At 46.4% G+C, this 19,601-nt stretch overlaps 2 protein-coding genes across 2 annotated transcripts in view; one reads left to right on the top strand and one right to left on the bottom strand.

Moving 5' to 3' along the window:
* The window catches only part of CCDC92B (coiled-coil domain containing 92B), a 55,195-nt gene extending 47,654 nt beyond the window's left edge, over window positions 1–7,541 (top strand). Inside the window, exon 4 of the mRNA XM_025210819.1 lies at window positions 6,351–7,541. Coding sequence (XP_025066604.1) covers window positions 6,351–7,105 — 755 coding nt within the window. The 3' untranslated portion in view covers window positions 7,106–7,541. The remainder of the gene's footprint in view (window positions 1–6,350) is intronic.
* Window positions 1–16,141, bottom strand: part of RAP1GAP2 (RAP1 GTPase activating protein 2) — a 318,047-nt gene extending 301,906 nt beyond the window's left edge. The window contains exon 1 of the mRNA XM_025210745.1: window positions 15,589–16,141. The gene's annotated coding sequence lies outside the window, so the exon portion shown is untranslated. The remainder of the gene's footprint in view (window positions 1–15,588) is intronic.
* Window positions 16,142–19,601: the final 3,460 nt, after the last annotated feature.

Below are 19,601 nucleotides of genomic sequence, written 5' to 3'. Positions count from 1 at the left end.
CAGGAATGGCAGACAGGCTGTTTCTCATTTTTAGGAATTGTCCTGTCCAGTTTTGTAGACTGAAGTGTTGAGGTGAGCATCTTAATGTTTCAATATTGGCAAACTAAGACTCTGATCCTTCTGGGATCTGGCCACAGCTAATCCCCTGCATAAAAGCAATTATGCCTTTGAACAACTCCTGTTCCTCTTGTGCCTGGGGTGCTGCTAGATCTTTTCCTAAAAATAGATTTGTTCCCAAGCATTAACAGCAGCCACAATTAGCTCTCCTGCAGCCTTGTACTGTTGCAAAGGAAAGACAGCCTTTTGGTTCCTGTGGAGACTCCACTTGGCCATCAGTTAATCTCTTTGCCCTTCAGCTTTCTCATCTGTAAAATGGGGATAATTTCCCTTCCTCATTGGAGTGCTGTGAGGCATAATCCATTAACTTCTGAAAGCCCTTCAAGATCATTAGGCAGAAGGGATTATGGAACGTGAAGTATTATTATCCAAATTACTTTACAGGCATTAACTAATGAAGCTTGGTCCCACTGCTCCTGTGGGGTGGATGAGTGAGTATCATTATCCCCACTTACAGGCAGGGTGGGAAACTGAGGTGCAGAGGAGACAAGTGACTTAGCCAGAGGCACAAAAGGGGTAGGGCACTTATCCTACTGTCTCCTTTGGGTTTGAATGGAGAAGCACTGGCTATATTAGACCCTTGACAGACTCTTGAGTTTTTTGAGTCACGCCCTGGTTTTCAAGCTGTTCTGACATGACTCAGATGCAAAAAGGTAGTGAAAGCCTCAGTCATCCAGAGGAGCTGCTGAGAAGCTGGCTGGGGAGCTAGGGAGAGTGCCTCTCTTTTAACAAGTCCGGTCAGCAGTTCTGACTCTGGCAGTAAGTCTATGACAGGAACAGAAAGAAGGCAAACAGGCCAAGCCTTAGTAAGCAGAGGTGACTGGGCGGTGAGTAAATAGCTACGGAGAGAAATGCTGACTCTGCTCCAGCCTAGGGCATGCCACAGCACCCAGCAGACGCTTGTGTAACCGAAGGATCTGGCCTTGGCCCTTCCTTCAGTAGGGCTCCCCTGGCACTGCAGCTGGAGAGAGTTACTTGGGAAGGGAATCCAAAGCCGTTCCAGTCAAGTAGCTTTCCAGCCTCTGTGGAGTCCCTATAACATGCATCCTTTATGGGATTATGGAAACATAAAGTATTACTATTCAAGTTGCTTTACAGACATCAGCTAATGAAACCTGCTGGTATGGGGTGGACGAATAACGGCTGTCCAACTGGCAGCCCACCATGGATCAACTGCAGACTACAAGGTGTTTACACGAAACCCCCAAGCTCCTGCCCAGGCACTGCACCCCCAGGGCTCCGGTGCTGAAGTGGCTGGGGTCTCCAGGCTCCTGTCTCCCTCCTCTGGTTTTTGGTCCCTGCCTCCATTCCTTGGGGCCAGGTCACTGCATGCATAGCAGGAGTGGGCCAGGTTGCCCATGCTGCATGTGTGGCTAACAGGAAGGTTATATTGCCTGCCCTGCACATGCAGCTAAAAGACCCAGGCTGTGCAAGTGGCTGGGGAACCTGGGCAGCTCAAACTGAGCAGGTAGCGAGCAGGAAGGAAGCAGTGAGGAGAAGTGCCAGGCTGCTTACATGGTGGGAGAAATCCTAGGGTCTGCAACCCACGCATCATGTGGCCCCCACTGTCCAGAGGTAGGACAGCCCTGCTCTATAGCAATAAATATGAACATATAGCTCTCATGAGCTTTGTGGTAAGCATGGAGTCCTAGAGCTCCACAGGACAGGTTTTTCCTCCTCATCTTTAAAGACACTCTGCAGTGAGGGGGCTGGACAGAGCAGGCAGCAGGACTGCGTCTGCTTCCCTCCCTAGGATATCCCAGCCTGGATTATAGCACAGGAGCAGACAGGGGGGGAGGGAGAAAGGCATGTGGCAGCAAAAGAGATTTAACTGAGTAAAGCCAACGAAATGAATAGCAGACAGGCAAGACAAGGTGAGCCAAGGGTCAAAGGGACCCAAAGCTGGATTAGAGGCACATGAGCACTATCACCACTTTAGGAATGGAAGAGCTGTGACAAGGCCAGGTGAAGTGACTTGCTCATCATCTGGCCAGCAACAGGCCCAGGATTTGAGTACCAGAATGTCCACAACGCTTGAACAAGCCTGGCTTTTAATGTCGCTACTCAACAGGGTTCAGAGCCACCAACACCTTGTCCCGTTTTCCTTGTCCCCTTCCACCCCAGCCCAGCTCCCCCTTTGCATGTTGGAACTCCTTCCATCTCCCCCTCCCCTTAGTTGTCCTCTCTCTGCCTTTTCTATTGTATAATTTTGGAGGAAGCAAGAAAGGGACATAAACGGGGTCTCTATTTCTTAGTTACCTCTTGCCATTCTTCCTCCTTCTACAGTCCCTCTCACCCTTCCCACTTCCTTCCTCTTTATTTGCTTCCATTCCCATATTCCTCAATTAGGACACATCCATGCAGTGAAGATACCACGCGGCACAGCAGTGTCCTCAAACAGGCTACACTGCTTTGGGCAGGCTGCATCCTATGCTGGGATCAGGGTGGCTGCATCCCCATGATGCCAGGCAGCTAGATAATATCTTCCCACAGGGCCTGGACCTTTATTTGTATCGTGGTAGCACACAGTGGATGGATAGGGGATGTACTAGGGGTTGAGCAACCCCTAGTTGGAGAGGAAGCCCCTACCCTAGAACTGTTACAACCTGAAGAGACAATTCAGATAAAGGGCACAAAAGGAAATAGAAGCATAAGGTGCCTTGGGGTTAGGCCGCTAGGGTCATACAACAGGTCAGAAGAACAGCCACGTATACAACCCGAGTCTCCAAACACCTAGCCAAGTGTTTTACCCACTGGAGGACACAGCCCAGGGGAAAGGTGTAAGCCCTAGGCGGACCTTCATCCTTGCTCTTTTTCAACCAAGGGAGGCCAAGGGTGGGAATTGCTTCCTGTTGTATTCTCATATGTAGTAAGCCACAAAGAGGCTTATGCAGGGGTTTCTCTCTTCTTCCCTCCCTGTGCTGCTTTGTTTTTTGATGGTTATTGCCTCCACAGAAGGGAGGATCAGAAGGGTGAGCCTGCTTTTTTTCTCCCCCCTTGGAATACTCTAGAAAATGAGCCACACCCTACTAGTAAATCCATTTGGTTTGACTCAATAAAGGAGCTGATTTAAGTGCAGCAAAGTCACTGGACTTCAGCCAATTGTAGTGGAAGTAAAAGGGGTTTAGGAATCAAATTATGGGTGTGGGCCTCAAAGGACGTCTGCCCTGAGGCCTCTGCACTCTACAGTAACTGGAGGCATTGCAGGATGGGGTACAGGTGAAAAAGGAGAGACCCAAATGATACACAGCTTCTCCCTGGGTCTTGTTACAGTGGAAAGTGCCATTGAAAAAGAACTAGTGCCAGCCATGCAGATGCAACTTCCTTCTCCCATCACTGATCATCACATGGATCAGGCCCAGAAGATATTATCACCCATCTTATTTACTTGTTGAAAAAGGATCCAGGGGCCCTGATGGCATCACTAGAACTGGGAAGAAAAGAGAATCTCAGGGATGCTGCCACATTACCAGTGACATCGCCCATCATCGCCATTCCTCATTCACCCACCAAACACACGTGTTCATGGCTCAGAAGTGCAGGAGGGGTGGGGGGGGAGAAGAGGGTACCAAGGTAAGCTTAAAATATCAGAGAACATACTCTGAGAGCACAAAGGATGGGTTAATTTCTGCCTTCTGTTGTCCCCATGCAACCTACATGAGCAGAAATTGGCTCCCAATCTGACGTTATGCTCTATTGCTTCCCTTTGCCTGTGAACTTTTTCTTCCCCTCCGTCATTACTGCAACAGAGGGCAAGTTGAGACAAAGGAACATTATGTCGTTACCTCTGCTAGAGATTGTAAACATGTCTCTGGCCTGACAACTGGCAGACACCATTAATATTTTTTATTAACAACTGCTGCATGTTGGTTGTTAGGGTCTTATGACAAAGCTCTCTTCGCCCCCCCACCCCCACCAACTCTCTTCTTTAATATCCTGTCCTTTTTATGAATCGTTATCAACAACAGACTGACTTTGCCTTCTCTGGAGTCTAAGGCAGAATGGCAGAGAGGAGTCAGGTCTAATTCTTCACTGCATCGCACGTAACTTGGTTGGCAGCTCTGTTTGCAGCCACGTAACTCCGCTGGCTTCAGTGGAATCCCTGGTATAAGGCTGGTATCACAGACTGGAAAATCAGCCTAAAACACTGCAAGGGAGATGTTAACAATATTGTTCTGCCAAGGTCCGTGGAAGGATGAAAACCAACTGCATTCACCAAGGCTGGGGCTTCCAAAAGTAACTAATGGAGTTAGGCACCCAAATCCTGTTTGGAATTAGGCATCTAATTCACTTAGGCTATTTTTGAAAATCTCACCCCATAAATAGGAAGATACTGGGTAGTCATGAATATAGGCATGAATGCACAGAAGGAAGAGCCTGCATCCTCAAACAGGTAATAGCACAACAGGAATTGCCCAGGTCGAGAGCCCATCTCTGACATTGCACAGCATCAGTTACTATAAAGGCAAGGAACAAGAATCCCTGCAGTGGACAACTTCAGAATAACCTGGGAATAACTTCCATTGGGAAGTGTTTTCCTGACTGTGGCTAATGGCTGCATGCCCTGACAGCTGTCACAGCAGCAAAGCAAAATCTCCAGATCATTTCTGCAGAGTCTGGCTCCTTTTATATTTCCTTTCCTCCTTAGAGTCTCACTCAACCACAGTTCTAACTCCTGGTTAATCCTGGATTAACATACTCTATTCTGTCTAATCAGGTTGTGTAGTATCCTGGAAAGAGGTCAATGACACCTTCTAATAAATTTGGCAGATTGTTTTACATGATTAGTTTTCTCCTTTTCTCCCAATGCAAAAATCTTCATGATGGAGCTCAGGTCCAACGACAAGACAGGGAATTTAAGGGAGTAGGATTAACTTTTAAAGCCAAAGGAACAGCATCTCCTGCTCACACAGTATCTTGTGATTCAGCACATCAAACAGGCTCAGCTCATAAGATTCAATCACAGGCTGAGGACTCTGGCTGATCTGCGTTTATTTTAAATTTACATGAGAACAATAGACTGGAGAAAGTATGCTGAGTTGGGGTCACAGCTACATTTAAGTTAGGGATCACAGACATAGCCTTTTGTCATGGAATTCGTTATCACTTTGGCTCCGAGTGTTCATTATACTCCACAGAAAGTTGGAATCTGATCATTTTTAGGTTGGAAAAATGATTTACCTATAAAATTAAGAGTCATGGAATGGTAATTACAGAAAGAGTCATTTACAGATGTGGAATGGATCTCACAATTTTCTGTTTTCTGTATGAATCGTTTTGTCTTGTCCCTCCTTCTGGGTATTAATCACATGCTGTATTTCAGTGATTGGTAGGTGGGTAAACAGGGTAAAGGTGCTCAGCTCAGAAGGTGAGACAAAGCTCGGTCCAGGGTTTAAGGCATTTATCTAAGAGCCAGAAGAGCTCAGTTCAAATCCTAGCTTTGCTTCAGAGGTCCAGTGCGACTATGAGCAGCTCTCTTAATGCCTCTATGCCTCAATTCCCCCATTTGAAGAATAAAGAGAACAGCGCTTCCTGAGTGATGGGGCCCTAACATGAATGATAGCAAGGTGCTCAGATACTACAGTACCAGGTGATGTGTAAATACCATAAATCAATAGAGATTAGAGCTTGGCTTTGATAGCACCAAGATTTTATGGACTCTTGAGAGCTCAGCCCAGAATGACATCCATCCTTTCACAAGATTTTCTCCATCTCAGAAAGCAGTGAGCTCTCATTTAATCAGTTGTCTTGGTATGACTGTCACCACCATTAGCTGAAATCTCACAGGAGTGGCTGACTGAGGTCTTGTATTTATTCCCAGGCTGATACCTCTACAGCAGTCACTGTATACTTCCCTGCACTATCATGCTAAAGTCACTAATGTCCTTCATCCCTAAACTGGAGGAAGCACTGCTAGTTGATAGTCTAAACCCATTCAACCACTGCCTCTTTGTTAAGGCTGCCAACCCTGTGGTGGGGCTCACTTTTGCCCACTAGGAAGTGTACTACCCCTTATATATATCACTTATGTCCCTCACTGGCTATCACGTGGTAACAATACTCAGTATTAACCCAGGCTACCTTCAGACCATTCACCTAGAGTGGAAAGTTTCCAAACACTCCTTGACCAGTCTCCTGAGCCACCTAGCTACTGCCCCTAGTCCCTCCTTCTCATGTATTTCACTGCAGCCAAGTGGCATTTTTAACACTGCTTTTTGTCATGTCCTCCTCAGAAGTCATCGATCGGGAGCTGGAGGATAAGTGCAAGATCATGGAGGCTCAGCTGCACGAGAAGGAGAAGGACAATCTGGACCTGAGGAAGGAGCTTCGACACAAGGAAGCCTTGGTGGCTGCGCTGAGATCCAACCTCAGGAACAAGGAGAGGAAATTCCTCGAGGAGCTGAAAAGGAGGAGCCATCGGGTGACCATACTAAACACAGAGCTGCAGAAGCAGACAGAGGCTGCTGCTTACCTCTCCTTCCAGCTCCATTCCACCAAGCAGACGCTGCACAGCTCCCGGCAGGGTGGGAAGCCCCCCTCCGACAAGCCACCGGACAAACCCTTGCCTACACAACCTTCCGGTGAGGTGAGACCTAAAAAGCGCAGCCACAAGGCTCATGTTCGGAGGCTGGCGACTGACTGCTCCTTTAGCAAAGGGGTTATGAAGGACTCTTTCCAGAGGGAGAGGATGAGCAGCTTTGAAGACGCAGATCCCATGCCTGACCCAGCACTTTTTTTATACACCAGGAGGCACCATGCACCCCACCGTCAGAAATCTGAGCCCAAAACTGAGGGCCTTAAAAAAGCAGGGGTTGATCCAAATGACAGTGCTGCTACAGGCTGTGACCTGCAGAGGCCATCTCGGCAGCTTTCCCAGGAGCAGGTGGAAGCCACAAGCCCCAGGGCTTCAGCTAAGACCAAGCCCTCTAGGGGCAAGCAAGGCAGATGTCATGGATCCAGCCCCAGGAATCCCAAAGATTCGGAATAAAAACAAAGGAAAAGGAACAATGCAACCATCCCATGCAGCGTCGGAGTCTGGCTATACCAAAAAAGAGAGGAGGGCCTACGCAGATTTCCTGCCGCCTTGTCTTCATGGAGTACAATATTGGGCTGGGGGAATTGCTCGTTCTGGCTCCCCTAACCACAGCTCCCTTTCCTTCTGCTAAGGGAGAAAGAAATGATCTCACTTGTCTAAAATGGAGATTTCTTCTCAGAAGGATAGTGGGGCATGGGAGTGCAGTGGCCAGCAATGCTGAGGGTGTTCTGAATGTTGGTATGGAGTCAACTCCAAGAGAAAATTAATCCAGATGTGGAATGTGGAGAGAGTTTTGGGGCATGGGAATAAGGGAAGGAATGGTGGTCAAGAGCTGTCCAGAGCTTCCCTTTCTTAAAAATGAACATGTCTGAGACTAAAACCTCTTTCTGTTATTGTCATCATTGTTCCCTTTAGAGGAGATAGTTTTTATTTTCACTGGCACTAGGTAGAGGGGGGTGGGGGGAAGCGGGGAATGGCAGAATTGCACATATATGAGTTCACTGATGGTGAACACAACAATGGGCAGGATGAGCCAAAGTCACCCCTAGTCTCGACTTCATGATGTGGTGAAGTTTGGACAAGGATGGACTTGAGCCAGAATGTCTAATGTCCTCCAGGTTCTGGAGGAATTTAGGGAGTTGAAAGACAATCGGTCAAGCTGGTCTAAGAGGGATTTCTACCCCATCTGCAGGCCTTGCCAATCATGTCTGACATGGTCACACAACAACGTCTTGCTTTATATTTTTCACCCAAATTCCTCCCTCAGGAGAAACCTGTTGGACAAGATTTTCAAAAGTAGCCTCTGATTTGGGGTGCTTCCCTTTTTGGGGTATCCAGTCTGCACTATCAGAAAAGGGCCTGATTTTCAGAAGCTGATTTTCAGATATCCAAAATCACTAGTCACGTGTGCTAGCCTGGACACTGTTTTGCCTGTTGTTACAGCAAGTTGTCCGGATGTGTCCTTGCCACTCCACATCCCCGACTGATTTTTTTCCCACAACTGTCTATTACAACTGCTGCTTAGACACCAAGCTCTTGTTTTTATATTAAGTTACCAATCATGTGTTACTTTCCCACTGGAGCCTTGTTCAGAAGACTAAGTAACTAAATTAGTAATGAGATGCCCAAAGAGGAGATCTCATGCATTGCAAATAAATAGAAAAACATTTTTGTGGCAAAGTCAGCTGCTCATTTCTGCTTTGAAACAGATAGGAAGTTCTAAGCAAGACAAAATCTGTCTCCTTTGGGGCTTGGTCTCATCTCTGGAACTAGGTATTCATATGGCCCCCAATTCACTCCAGTTCAGTATAGCACTGCACTCAGGGAGGGAAGTGCTATCAAAGGCAGACAAAAGGTTAAGTTCTCATTGTATGACTTCAATGGGAGTTGAGGCAGAAGCTACTTTATTTCATGCAGGATGAGACCTTCAGTTACTCTGCAAGCAAAATGTTGACCCACACAGTTTTAACTACCCATTCTATCCACCTGGCCTTTTTCTTATACCCCTTTCCATGATGGCTACAGAAAATGCAGCGGATTGATGAATCTTGTGGTGTCCCCCGCCCCCGTGCACTGATAATCAAAAGCCAAGAATGATATCACACTTAACAAGCCAAACATTTGCTGTTTGGGTATTTGGGGACACCAGTCATACAAGGGTGTTTCAGAAAGGAACAGCAATTTCAAAATAAAACCATATGTGTGCAATGGTTGTTTACCAGACCACATCACTTCTCTACACAGTCATAAATGGTGGATGAGTTCAACCACCATCGGTGTTCCCAGCTGCTGTGTGATTTCCTACTCATTACACACAAAATGGTTTTATTTAGAAATTACTGTTGCTTTCTAAGATACCCAGATATTTACCACAAACCTGAGATCATCAATGCAGCGCTCACATTTGATATGCACCTCTTTTTGTAGTTCTGTACTTATATGCCATATTAAAATAATTTTCTGAGATTCCAGTAGCAATTACTAGCCCAGCTTTTGGAATGATAAAAATAAAACGCAGAGTATATATATAGTTGAGCTATATTTTTTTTTGATTGAGAAGTGAATCTGTTCTTTTCAAGCCATATGTGAGGATCTTACTATCCTTCTTCTTTTGCCCCACCTGGGAGGCCCTTTAAGAGCATGAGGAACCTATACCCAAGGCAGGACTGACCTGAGTTCTTTAAACACAGTCTTGAATTTGAAGTGCAACCCCACAGTATGAGCTGTGTAGACCTCTGTTTAGCACAAGACTTTGTTTCTAATTTAAGCCCAAAGGGTCAGGTTTTTAAAGGTATTTAGCACCTAAGGATGAAGATGAAATCCGAGCAGGATATTTTTAAAAGCACTGAGGCAGGTGAAGCACCTAACTCCCAGTGATATCATTGGGCACATAACCTGCACAGGTGCTTTTGAGTAGCCTACTGATATCTAGCTTCATTTTTAGGCACTGAATGTCTTAAAAAACCTGGCTGTGATTGCCTGATCATTTCCAAAGCAAAAAACAGAAGGATGTAGGAACAGATTCAGAGCTGTGCTTCTGAGTGCTCTTCCATTAGCTGCTGAAGGGCATAAGTGATACGGATATCAAGATGTTTTCAGGGCCATTTACTGGATTGCTAGCTGCCTTCTATTTTGGGGATAGAGCTCATTAGACTCCTCTTTATTGATGTCTTACGCTGAAGCAGTAGACGACCCTTTTCAGTTCTACTCTGTTGCTATTCAAAAGCTGTCTTTGTGATGCAACAGCTAACTGGAATCAGCAACAGTGGGGCAGAGCAGTTTTTTTCTGCCAGCACAGCTAACAGAGCCTTGTCTTTCTCTCAAAAGCTGAAGTTTCTGGAGTGAACAGGCTTCCCAGAGTCTTGCCTCCTCCTCAAGGTCTTCTTCCCCCCATATTTTCTCACTACTACTCTACTGCTCTTCAGTATCCAGAGCTGTCGGTGCCCTCTTGCATTAGTGACAACCTGCACCATGAGCTGATGCTTGGCAAAGGGATGAACTGAGTCTTAACTTGGGGTGTGAGAAAAGGAAAAGCTAATCCGGGACTATTATCTCAGCCAATATATTTCAGCAGCCGAGCAGTGAGTGAAACGAGATCTGTAGCTGCATGTTTTACTGTTTGTGTCAACGCTCACACTCCTGTGTAGGAGGCAAGCAATGCTTGCATTATTCAGAGGCCCTCTCCAGATTGATTATTCCATAACCAGCACTGATATAATTCATCGAGATTTACAGAAAGTGATATTCCCATGAGCAATTCCAGTTAGAGATTCAGAGTCACGTCCCCAACTGGTATTAAGCTGACACAGGCTCACTGAAGTCCAGCAGGGAGCTACACTACTGTACGTCATTTAAAGAACCGCCCTTAGCAATTGTGTTCCATCAGTGCTTTTTGGTGCGACTGTGGCTACAAAAATGTTCACTGGGCTGGACAAGCTTGCCTAATAATTACTGGATCTCTTGTCTGTAAAGCTTCTTATCTCTGAGTGGCTAACACTGCCCCAGATGCCCAGGCAGCAAGGTCTGCGGAAAAGTCAGGCACATCACTACTACAAATCCACAGTACTAACAACAGAAAAATGTAAAAGAGTCTCATGTGATGGGTCCAGTTTTGCAATAAAGCTAGGAGATGCTATTTTCTATTGCAGAATGATTAAAAAGAAAGGGCCCTCTGGTGGCAAAGTCATGTAACGCGATTCCTCCCCTCCCACGAGCACAGATTGTTTGCTACGCTGCTTGGATGGACACAATTTGATTAAGTCAAACAGTAAAAGCAATAAGCAATTTGCATTGCATTGTGTATGTCAGACCTGTGGAAATGCAGTATCCCTTCAACTTGATTAAGGTTTGTAACATGCAGGTAAGGAACCTCGCCTTTGTAAATGGTAACGTCTCTCAGGTTCGCAGAGGTTCTGCTGAGAACATTTCTCTCCTTTTTATTAATTTTAATACAACAGATGCTAATAAAGTCACTGTGCACTTCTTAGGTGGGTTTTATGATAGTTATGGCCTACACAGCTGCTTTTTTCCCCCATTCCTGCACAATCCTGACATTTTATTAAGATACAGAGATCGCAGCAGACTTTAATATTAAAAATAGAATAAGAGTATTATAGCACTTCTTTGTAAATGATTTCCTAGCAATCACTTATTTCTTAGTGCCTGATATGCAAGTGAAGCAACTTCATTGGAGCTGTAGAATCTTTTCCACTTTACCAAGAGCTACAGGCTCATTCAAGGGATTTATTTAATTTCCAACTCTGTCGAGCCACACCTACTCTCCCCTGTACCCCACTTCCTCTCCCTGTCTTTTCTTATCCTTTCACACAGGCTACTGATGCACTGAAGCCGAACGACCATGTCTCTCTCTAGTAGGTATCACCGGAATCTTGCAAATCGTAGTTACAGGGAAGAAGCAGGAGGGGAAGCTATGAATTTTATCACACACAAAACAAGGCACACAGTCCTGGGTCTGATCCTGGTCTGTCTTACTCCAGGTCAAGCTCTACTGATGTCAATGGTGTTCCTTCTGATTTACACTAGTCCAAGAGAGAGGAGGAACAGGGCCAGTATTCTTGATGAGCCATAAAAAGAGACAGAGGCGCTAAATGGAGCACTTTCTATTCCTATGAGCCAAATCCTGAAGCCCTTTCTTGGTTTTTATTCACTTGTTCCTCTAGCAAAGCCTTCTATTTAGCCTCCCTCTAGCAAAGCGCCCACTGGCTTAACAGAGGGTTTCATCCAAGTGAAAAACTGAGAACTAGATTGTGGTGGCTGGACTCCCTGTGTAAGATACCATTCACCATAATCAAAGTTACCGCAATCTGGCCCTGGAGTAAGGGTAGCAGGATCTTGCCCTGTATAGTTAATACTGTATTTTGAAGTTCATTGCTAGGGCCAGACCCTTAGGTAAGAATTCTTACCCAAGAGTTTGCAGGATCTGCCCTGAAACTTTGTTATTGGCCTTTTTATTCTTTGCTGTGTTTTTGTGGCTGAGGAAGGCTCTTACAAATATATATTTAGTTGTTTTAAAGAGAAAGCACTGTATGACTGAAGCAGGGATGATGTCGAAACTAAAAATAATCTGTTTTTTTAATCTTTGTATTTATATAAAATGATCAAAAAAGGGGGTGAAAGAGTCAGTGTTCCTACTTTTTAATCAAATGTTAGACACGGAGTGGCCAATGAAATGACACGCACCTAATGAAATACAAGTTCTTTTGCTACTGTTGATGGGTGAGCGTGTTTACAGACTCTCTCTTGTGTCTGAGTGTAAACTAGCTATGAGAATGTAATTATATAAGAGATTTGTAGAGTATGTTTATTCAGCGCTATCACAGACTCCCTGCAAGTCAGAAAGGGTAAACATAATTTCTATCTATACTGTATATCTATATATATATGTACATACACACACACACACACACACACACACACACACATATATATATATATATATCAGGGAGTGTAACAAATTAAATCTACATGCTTTGTATACAACCATTTAATGCTAACTTGTAAAGCTTCACAACTAGATTGGAAATGGATGCATAGCAATAACACAGTTGTTAAATGATGTCTTATATATACCTTTGCTGAGAACTTTCCATATACGGGCTAATACTTGTGTGACTTGACTTTCCTTTCTTTAACTGCCATTTTATTCTAGAATTGTTCAGTGGTCTATGGGCTTGCGGGCTTGCTTTTGGTCTGCAGTTTTTTATTTGCAATGCTTCCTGAAAATGAGACATTTTAAAGCTCTGGGATCATATAGGGCGAACAGTAAATGAGTGGTTGGGTGGCGAAGGAAGAGGGTGTCACTATACTTTTGGTTTGTGTTGTTCCTATGTCTCATAACATATTTGGAACCAGGCAATGCCAACTGAACCTAAAGGCAGATGCAGTCACACTGATTCACTGCAAACTTTGCTCTTTTTATTTTTCCCTAAGCAAACCAGTAGGGAAATATTCCCCATTGCAACAAACAATTAAAAAGCCATATTCACTCCATTGGCCAAGTGTTGCTGCTAAAGTCTGAATAAACCCAATGCATTTGCAAGGCTTAATTTAGACACCATGGCTCTATAACATTCCATTCAAGTTCATAAGCGCACGTACGTGCTGTTCAGAACAGACTCTTTGAAATGACCATATGAGGTTGCGCACTCTCTCAGTGACTAGAAATACAGGGGGGCCAGGATGGACTCATGGCCATGTTGAAATCAGTGGGAGCTTTGCTATCGACTTCAGTGAAGTCAGGATTTCACCCCAGATCTGCTCCCTTTACAATTTGTGAGTAAATTGCCAGCATCACAAACGTAGCCTTGGACCTGAGAAAACAGCTGGGGCCTTCCTGCCTCCCACAACAGCTTGCAGCAATGCTTTTAACCTAGGCAACAACTGGGATGATGACGCACAGAACACAACCCCTTAGCTGTGCTGGCCTGCAGGGCCAACAAGAAGTTGAACTTGTGGAAAGTAATCAGATGTGGCTCCAAGACACACAAGGACTGGCTGAGAAGGTGCCCTTTCCCCTTTTTGTTTTTTCTGGGAATGGGCCAAATTCCTTGCAGGATCTACACAGGGGACCTTGGCTGAAAGCCTCATTGCCATCTGCAACCTCCTTTCTGTCAGGGAGGCAAGCCCAGCCAAGAAAGCATATGGACAATGCTGTTTAGGAAGGGTGCGTGACTGGGGTCAGATCTGATCCAGCACCGTCCCCCTCCCCAGCACCACTCAGCAGGATGCGAAACTGCCCAATGCCTTAGAACCCGGTGGGGAGGATGAAAACAGACACTGCCTGCTTTCCTCTGGAGTCAGCTCCTCATGACGGGTAGCTTGGCTGGCATGGGAGAGGTCAAATATAGCTCTCTCCACACCAGCTTTCCTGATGAGGTAGATAATCGGTGTGTGAGGATCTTCCTTTTTTACACCCCACTAACACAGAGTACCCATGAGTAAATAACAAGACTGCCTGTTCCTGCAGTCTCAAAATGCTCAGAGTCTAGGAGGAGTTTTACCCCAGGCCAGGCCCTTGACTTAAATTAACTGGGATGGCATAAACACAGCTAACAGGAGGTGCAGCACAAGTGCCTGGCATGCAGGTATTCACAGGGAAGGGTCCTGGAAAGAGGGGAGTTGTTCTTAATTACCCAGAACGCTGCAACAGCTCTTTTTCAGTCCACCCTGCTGGGCAGATGAAAAGTATATGGTGACAGAGCACTTTGCCTAAAGTAGATCAGAAATCGAATCCAATTAGAGCTCTTCCTGCTGCCGAAATCTCCAGATCACACATCTTGCTTCATCCAGTGCAGGCTGCTCAAACAGACATCCTGGTGCAGCTTCTTCAGGACACGTCTGTTCTTGTCACCGGCTCTGCCAGCGCTCCACGAGGCCGGCCTGCCTGCCTGCCTGCCAAGTCTCACAGGGTGGGGCAAGGGCAGACTTCCTTACATTCCTAGATTATTTCATCCCAGCTGGATAACAGCAAGGTGCTGTGATTCCCCCTGGGTAACTGAGAGGAGCTCCAGACATGCTTTTTGCAAAAGTTGTCATGTTTATAAAAGGTCCATGAATGATCTGGTCAGCTAAGGGACTGCCTCAAAGCATGAAAGTAAAAGTGCTGCTACTCCACATGAATTAGAACCTGCCCTTTTCAACCTTTGCTCCCAACCTGTTCTTTTGTTCCCTTGCTGCATGTACTGCCCTCAAGGCTGACAGTGCAATGGCCCTCACTGCCTCTTTGGGTCCCAGCGCTCAGAAACACTGCTCTCCTGCCTGCAGCTGGCATTTTATCCAGAGTAGAAATGGGTGCCTCACACTGATCCAAAATTCAGGATAGGAGAAGGGGTTAGGGAACTCTATGAAGTTTTATCTGGAGCTCTGGCAACCCAGATGACTTGATCAAGTACACTGAATCATACGGTTTAAAGAAACTGCAGAATGTGTAATCCAACCCCCCCTTCCCCCCTTAATAACCCCTTAGTGAAGAATATGATAGTAAAATGGTATGTGCAAGTTCAGAACAATCAATATGGAAAAGGCCTGTAGAACATTCCCAACACTATAAAGTGCAGGTGAAGGTTCTTCCTCTTCCTTTTATTTTTCTTTAACTGCTACTGATGTCATGTTTCAAAAAACGATGCACTTTCCCTCTGCTGCAATTGCCAAGAGAATGAAACCAAAACAGCATCAGGACACAGAAACTCCAGAAATCACACATGCTTCAAAACAGAATCCCTCTCTACTAGTGGAGCTCTCTGCTGGGTGGTGATGAACTAGTCAGCTTCAGCTTCCAACTAGTGGTAGCTGAGGGTGCCCAGCCTCTTCCAGGAGGTAGAGAGAACCTTGCAGTGTCAAGCTCCCTATTTACTTTCACACTTCAAGGCAGTGAAGACTGGTGGCTACAAGCCTTTGAGATATCATGCAACACTTACCTGAGGAATCCTTGTCCACCAGAGTGCTCCCATTGAAGTCCACACTGAAGGTAATGGGAAAGATGAATGGAGTCAGATCCTGAGCTGGGAGAGCTGTCCTGAATTCACTCCTGTGAGGGTCCTAGCTCCTGGTCTTCCACCTAAAAAATGAATGGACCATTAGAGGTAACAAAGCAGCAGTCAGATGCTATTTAGACATAGTTCCACTGGATCAGGACATATCCTGGGCTTCATATGAGTAAAAAAAAAAATCATCCTTGGTCAAATTTGCACAGTTAAGCAGAGAACAATAAAAGCTGTCGTTTGAGCTGCCTGTGGGTCTTGCTATGGGAAACCAGTAAAACAGGACAGATGCCAAAGGTTTGATACTGTCCTGGTGTATTTGAATGTGATACTATGTGACATTCTTATTTACAGAGAAAATAGGGGCCATGATGACATTGTTATTAATTGTGCTTTTTAACCCAGTGCTTTTCAAGATATATTTCCTTAACACCCAGAGACGACATGAATCTGTACTTTAGATGTCATTGTAATATGCCTTTTTTTTAAATAAAAGATTCAAATTGGTATGGATTTGCCTCTTCTTCTTCCAACCCCAACCTGGCAAAAGACCTTAGGAGCATCTGCACTGAGATGGAATAGTGGCATATGACTAAATGAGGCAGCAATATCATTAGAGGCAATGCTAGGGAATCTGGCTGTCAGGCACTTTAAATGACAGCAGGATGCGTCAGCATCAGCTAGTTATCCAGGGACTTATCCTGCTCAGCACCCATCACCTATCACCTTGGTCATTAGCAGAGATTGAGCCTGTGGCCTCCGGTGATAAATCACACACTACCACAGCTTGGACAGAAGGACTAATCCCATTAAGAACATCTGTGGCACAGAACAAGGCAGACCGAGTTGCAGCTCACCCTTAGCTTCTGCAGCCGAGGCTTGGCACAGCCGAGAATGAGGCCCAATGCCTTCAGAGATAGTTGCATGTTTAACTGAATGGGAGGACTCCTGTATTGGAACCAAGCCCTTTACGCTACTGAATCTTAGTTGCATAGTTTTTAGGGTCGGAAGGGACCTAAACGGATCATCAAGTCTGCCCCCCTGCCCTGGGCAGGAATGGGTGCTGGGATCATAATACCCCAGCCTGATCTGTCTTGGTGATGGGCACTCTGGTCCAGGCCAGGCTATATTTTACTGATTTTTCAGCCAGCTTAACGTATGGTTTGTGTTCACACACATTTACATGCATGCACAACCTGCTAATCTCTGAATCCTACTTATGTGGCTGTATCATATCTCAATCCTGTCACAAACAGGACTGTTCTCACATCTCGTAGGAAAGAGTTTTCCAGTTACCTTTGTCTTTTTTTAAGATAATCTACCTTAGGTCGGTTATCTGGCATCTCTTTCCACATTAATGAATCCACTTGGGAAGCAGATTAACTCTCATTTGGAACAACACATAAGGTTCACGTGGATACATCCCCATTCCACGTTAACAATTCCTCTCCTGTCAGTCCTCCCACTGCTATCCCACACCTGGCCCAGCTGGTCCGTTTACCTGCATGCCCTCTACTGCTGGGTCTACATCAGATATTAACTGCCACTGTACATCCATCTCCTCCGCTATTCCAGCTTGTGGCACATTCACCCACCCGGAGCCACACAACCTTACAGCAGCTATGCCCCACGCTTCTGGTCATCAGGGTTTAAAATGTTTTTTCTCTCCAGCAGACAGGACCACCAAACTTACTGCACTAGCTAGTCCTCCCACCTCCCTGACCTCTGCACTGTGGGGACTTCCAACGTGTACTGTACCATGTTAAAAAAAAAAAAACAAAAAAAACTCATTGTCCTCTGCCCCTGCCACCAATAGTAAAGGCAGTATGGGATGGCTTCCCAGATGTCCCCAGAACACCCCTGCACAGTAGGATGGGTGTGGACAGGCAAACACGGTTGTTCCAGAAAAGACATTGCCACATACAAGGATACAAATAGCAGCATTAGCTGGAGCAGTGTCAGGTGTGCATGTCCAAGCCTAAACATGGACACATCAATAGCACAGATATGGATGTAGGGCTGCCCTCATCACAGAGGAACTGAAAGGATCAGGTGTGAGAAGCTAAGCCTTGGTGCCCTCTGTTTGGTTTTCCAAATCAATTAGTAATATTAGACCTTTAAAAACATGCCCCCGTTTGTTGCCCCAGCTACTTCTGCTTCTGCTTTCCCCACAGCACGCTCAACAATTTGCTTTCTTTCTCCATTATCCTTATGTAATGAAAGCAAAGTCATGGATCTGAGGGATCTGTCCAAGACATCACACTAAAACAAGGCCACAGAACCCACACATTCCCTCTATCGTCCTAATTACAGGAGCTGCAAAACAGCGATGAATTCCACTTAGACTTTTCCAGGCTGACACGGAGGTCTCATGAGGAGAGCACCATGGTCTCACCAGGAAGCCAAGGTAGCCAAATCAAACTCTGCTGTCTAATGTGAGAAGTGCAGGGCCTGGGATGAAGGTGTTCCTCCAGCAGGACATCACCTGTTTCTACAAAAAGCTTTGGAGCCCATATGCTGCCTGTTTAGGGGTGTCAGAGGACTTGGACACATCGCGGAGGCATTCTGTCTGTGCACAGCTCTCAAGCAGTTTTTGCCTAACCTACTAAGGCTAATAAAGAACCTACCAGAAAACCTCTCTTTTCTACTTCCCACCTCACTTCAGGTCACTCATAGTGCTCCCTTCATAAGAACTGCCATTTACTGGCTCAGATTATAGATCCATCTTGCCCAGTATCCTAGATCACACAGTGGCAGAGAGCAAATGCTGAAGGAGAAAGTGAACAGGCTATGGCCAGGGTTTTTCCCCTGCTCCTCTGCCACTTCCAGCCTCCAGCATTGAAGGTCCAGGCACAAAGGTCATAAAGGGCCACGCACAAAATTGCACCAACTTAACTAAGGGAGTGATGTTGCCCAGAGGGAGTCAGCATGTGGACACTGTGCTGGTTTGAACTTGGTTTACCTTGGTTTTGCTTACACCTTTTTCTCAAACCAAACACTCAAGGCAGTCCTGAAACCAAAACAGCTCTGATGTCTGGAGAAGCCCAAAACAGGTAAAACCTTTTGTGAGAAGGAGTCAGCGGGAGACACGGGGCATGGAGATGGTTACCTTAGGGACCACAGGCTGGCAGAGGAGAGTGCCTTCCTTCCCAAAGCAAACCCTGCGGGACAAATGCCACTAAAGCTGAGTCAAAGGGGCAGAAAGCTGCCCTTATCCTTGACTGCTTAGAGCAGGAAAAAAGCAGCTAGACAACGTGCTGTGGGAATGGCTAGAAGAGTGTCGCTGAAACAACCCCTTGGCCACTTGCCCTACCTCCTCTCCAAAGGCCAGAGTGGGGTGATGACCTTGGAGCAGGCGCCAAGGCGGGTGAACGCTGGTGCTTCCAGAGTCAAACAGCCTTGGCGGAGAATGACCTGTTGCTCCTGCTGAGCCCCTGCTGCTACCCCGGGCACACGCACAGCCAGCCACGAGCCCTGGCGACACACTGGGTCACACAGCCCCGGTGCCTTGCAGCTGGCCAGGTCCTACGTCCCGACGTGCTGGGGGCCCAAGTGCTCGTGCCTGCCCGCCAACACGAGCCCCCTCGCTCTGGGGAAGGCCTTGGGCCCAGTGCCACACAGGGTCAGGCCACTGTACTGGCTTGGCTGGCAAAGACTGGGGAGCCCATAGCAGCCCCCACGTGTGGCCCAGCATCAGCTCTGGGAGCCAGCACCACCTCCCCCATACACCCCCCACTTCCTCACACCTCCCCCCACACACACACCCATGCACCCCCATACACCGCCTCATACACCCCCTACACACCTCTCCTCACACACCCCCCACACACCTCCCCTCACACATACACACACCATGCACCCCATACACCCCCACCCATGCACCTCATACACCCCCAACACACCTCCCCTCACACCTTACCTTCCACACACACACACTCATGCACCCCCAC

The sequence above is a fragment of the Alligator sinensis genome, unplaced genomic scaffold (genome assembly GCF_000455745.1).
Source record: "Alligator sinensis unplaced genomic scaffold, ASM45574v1 scaffold118_1, whole genome shotgun sequence".
NCBI classification, from domain to species: Eukaryota; Metazoa; Chordata; order Crocodylia; family Alligatoridae; genus Alligator; species Alligator sinensis.
Note: the sequence above shows the minus strand (reverse complement) of the source record. Positions and strands in the feature narration are given on the sequence as shown.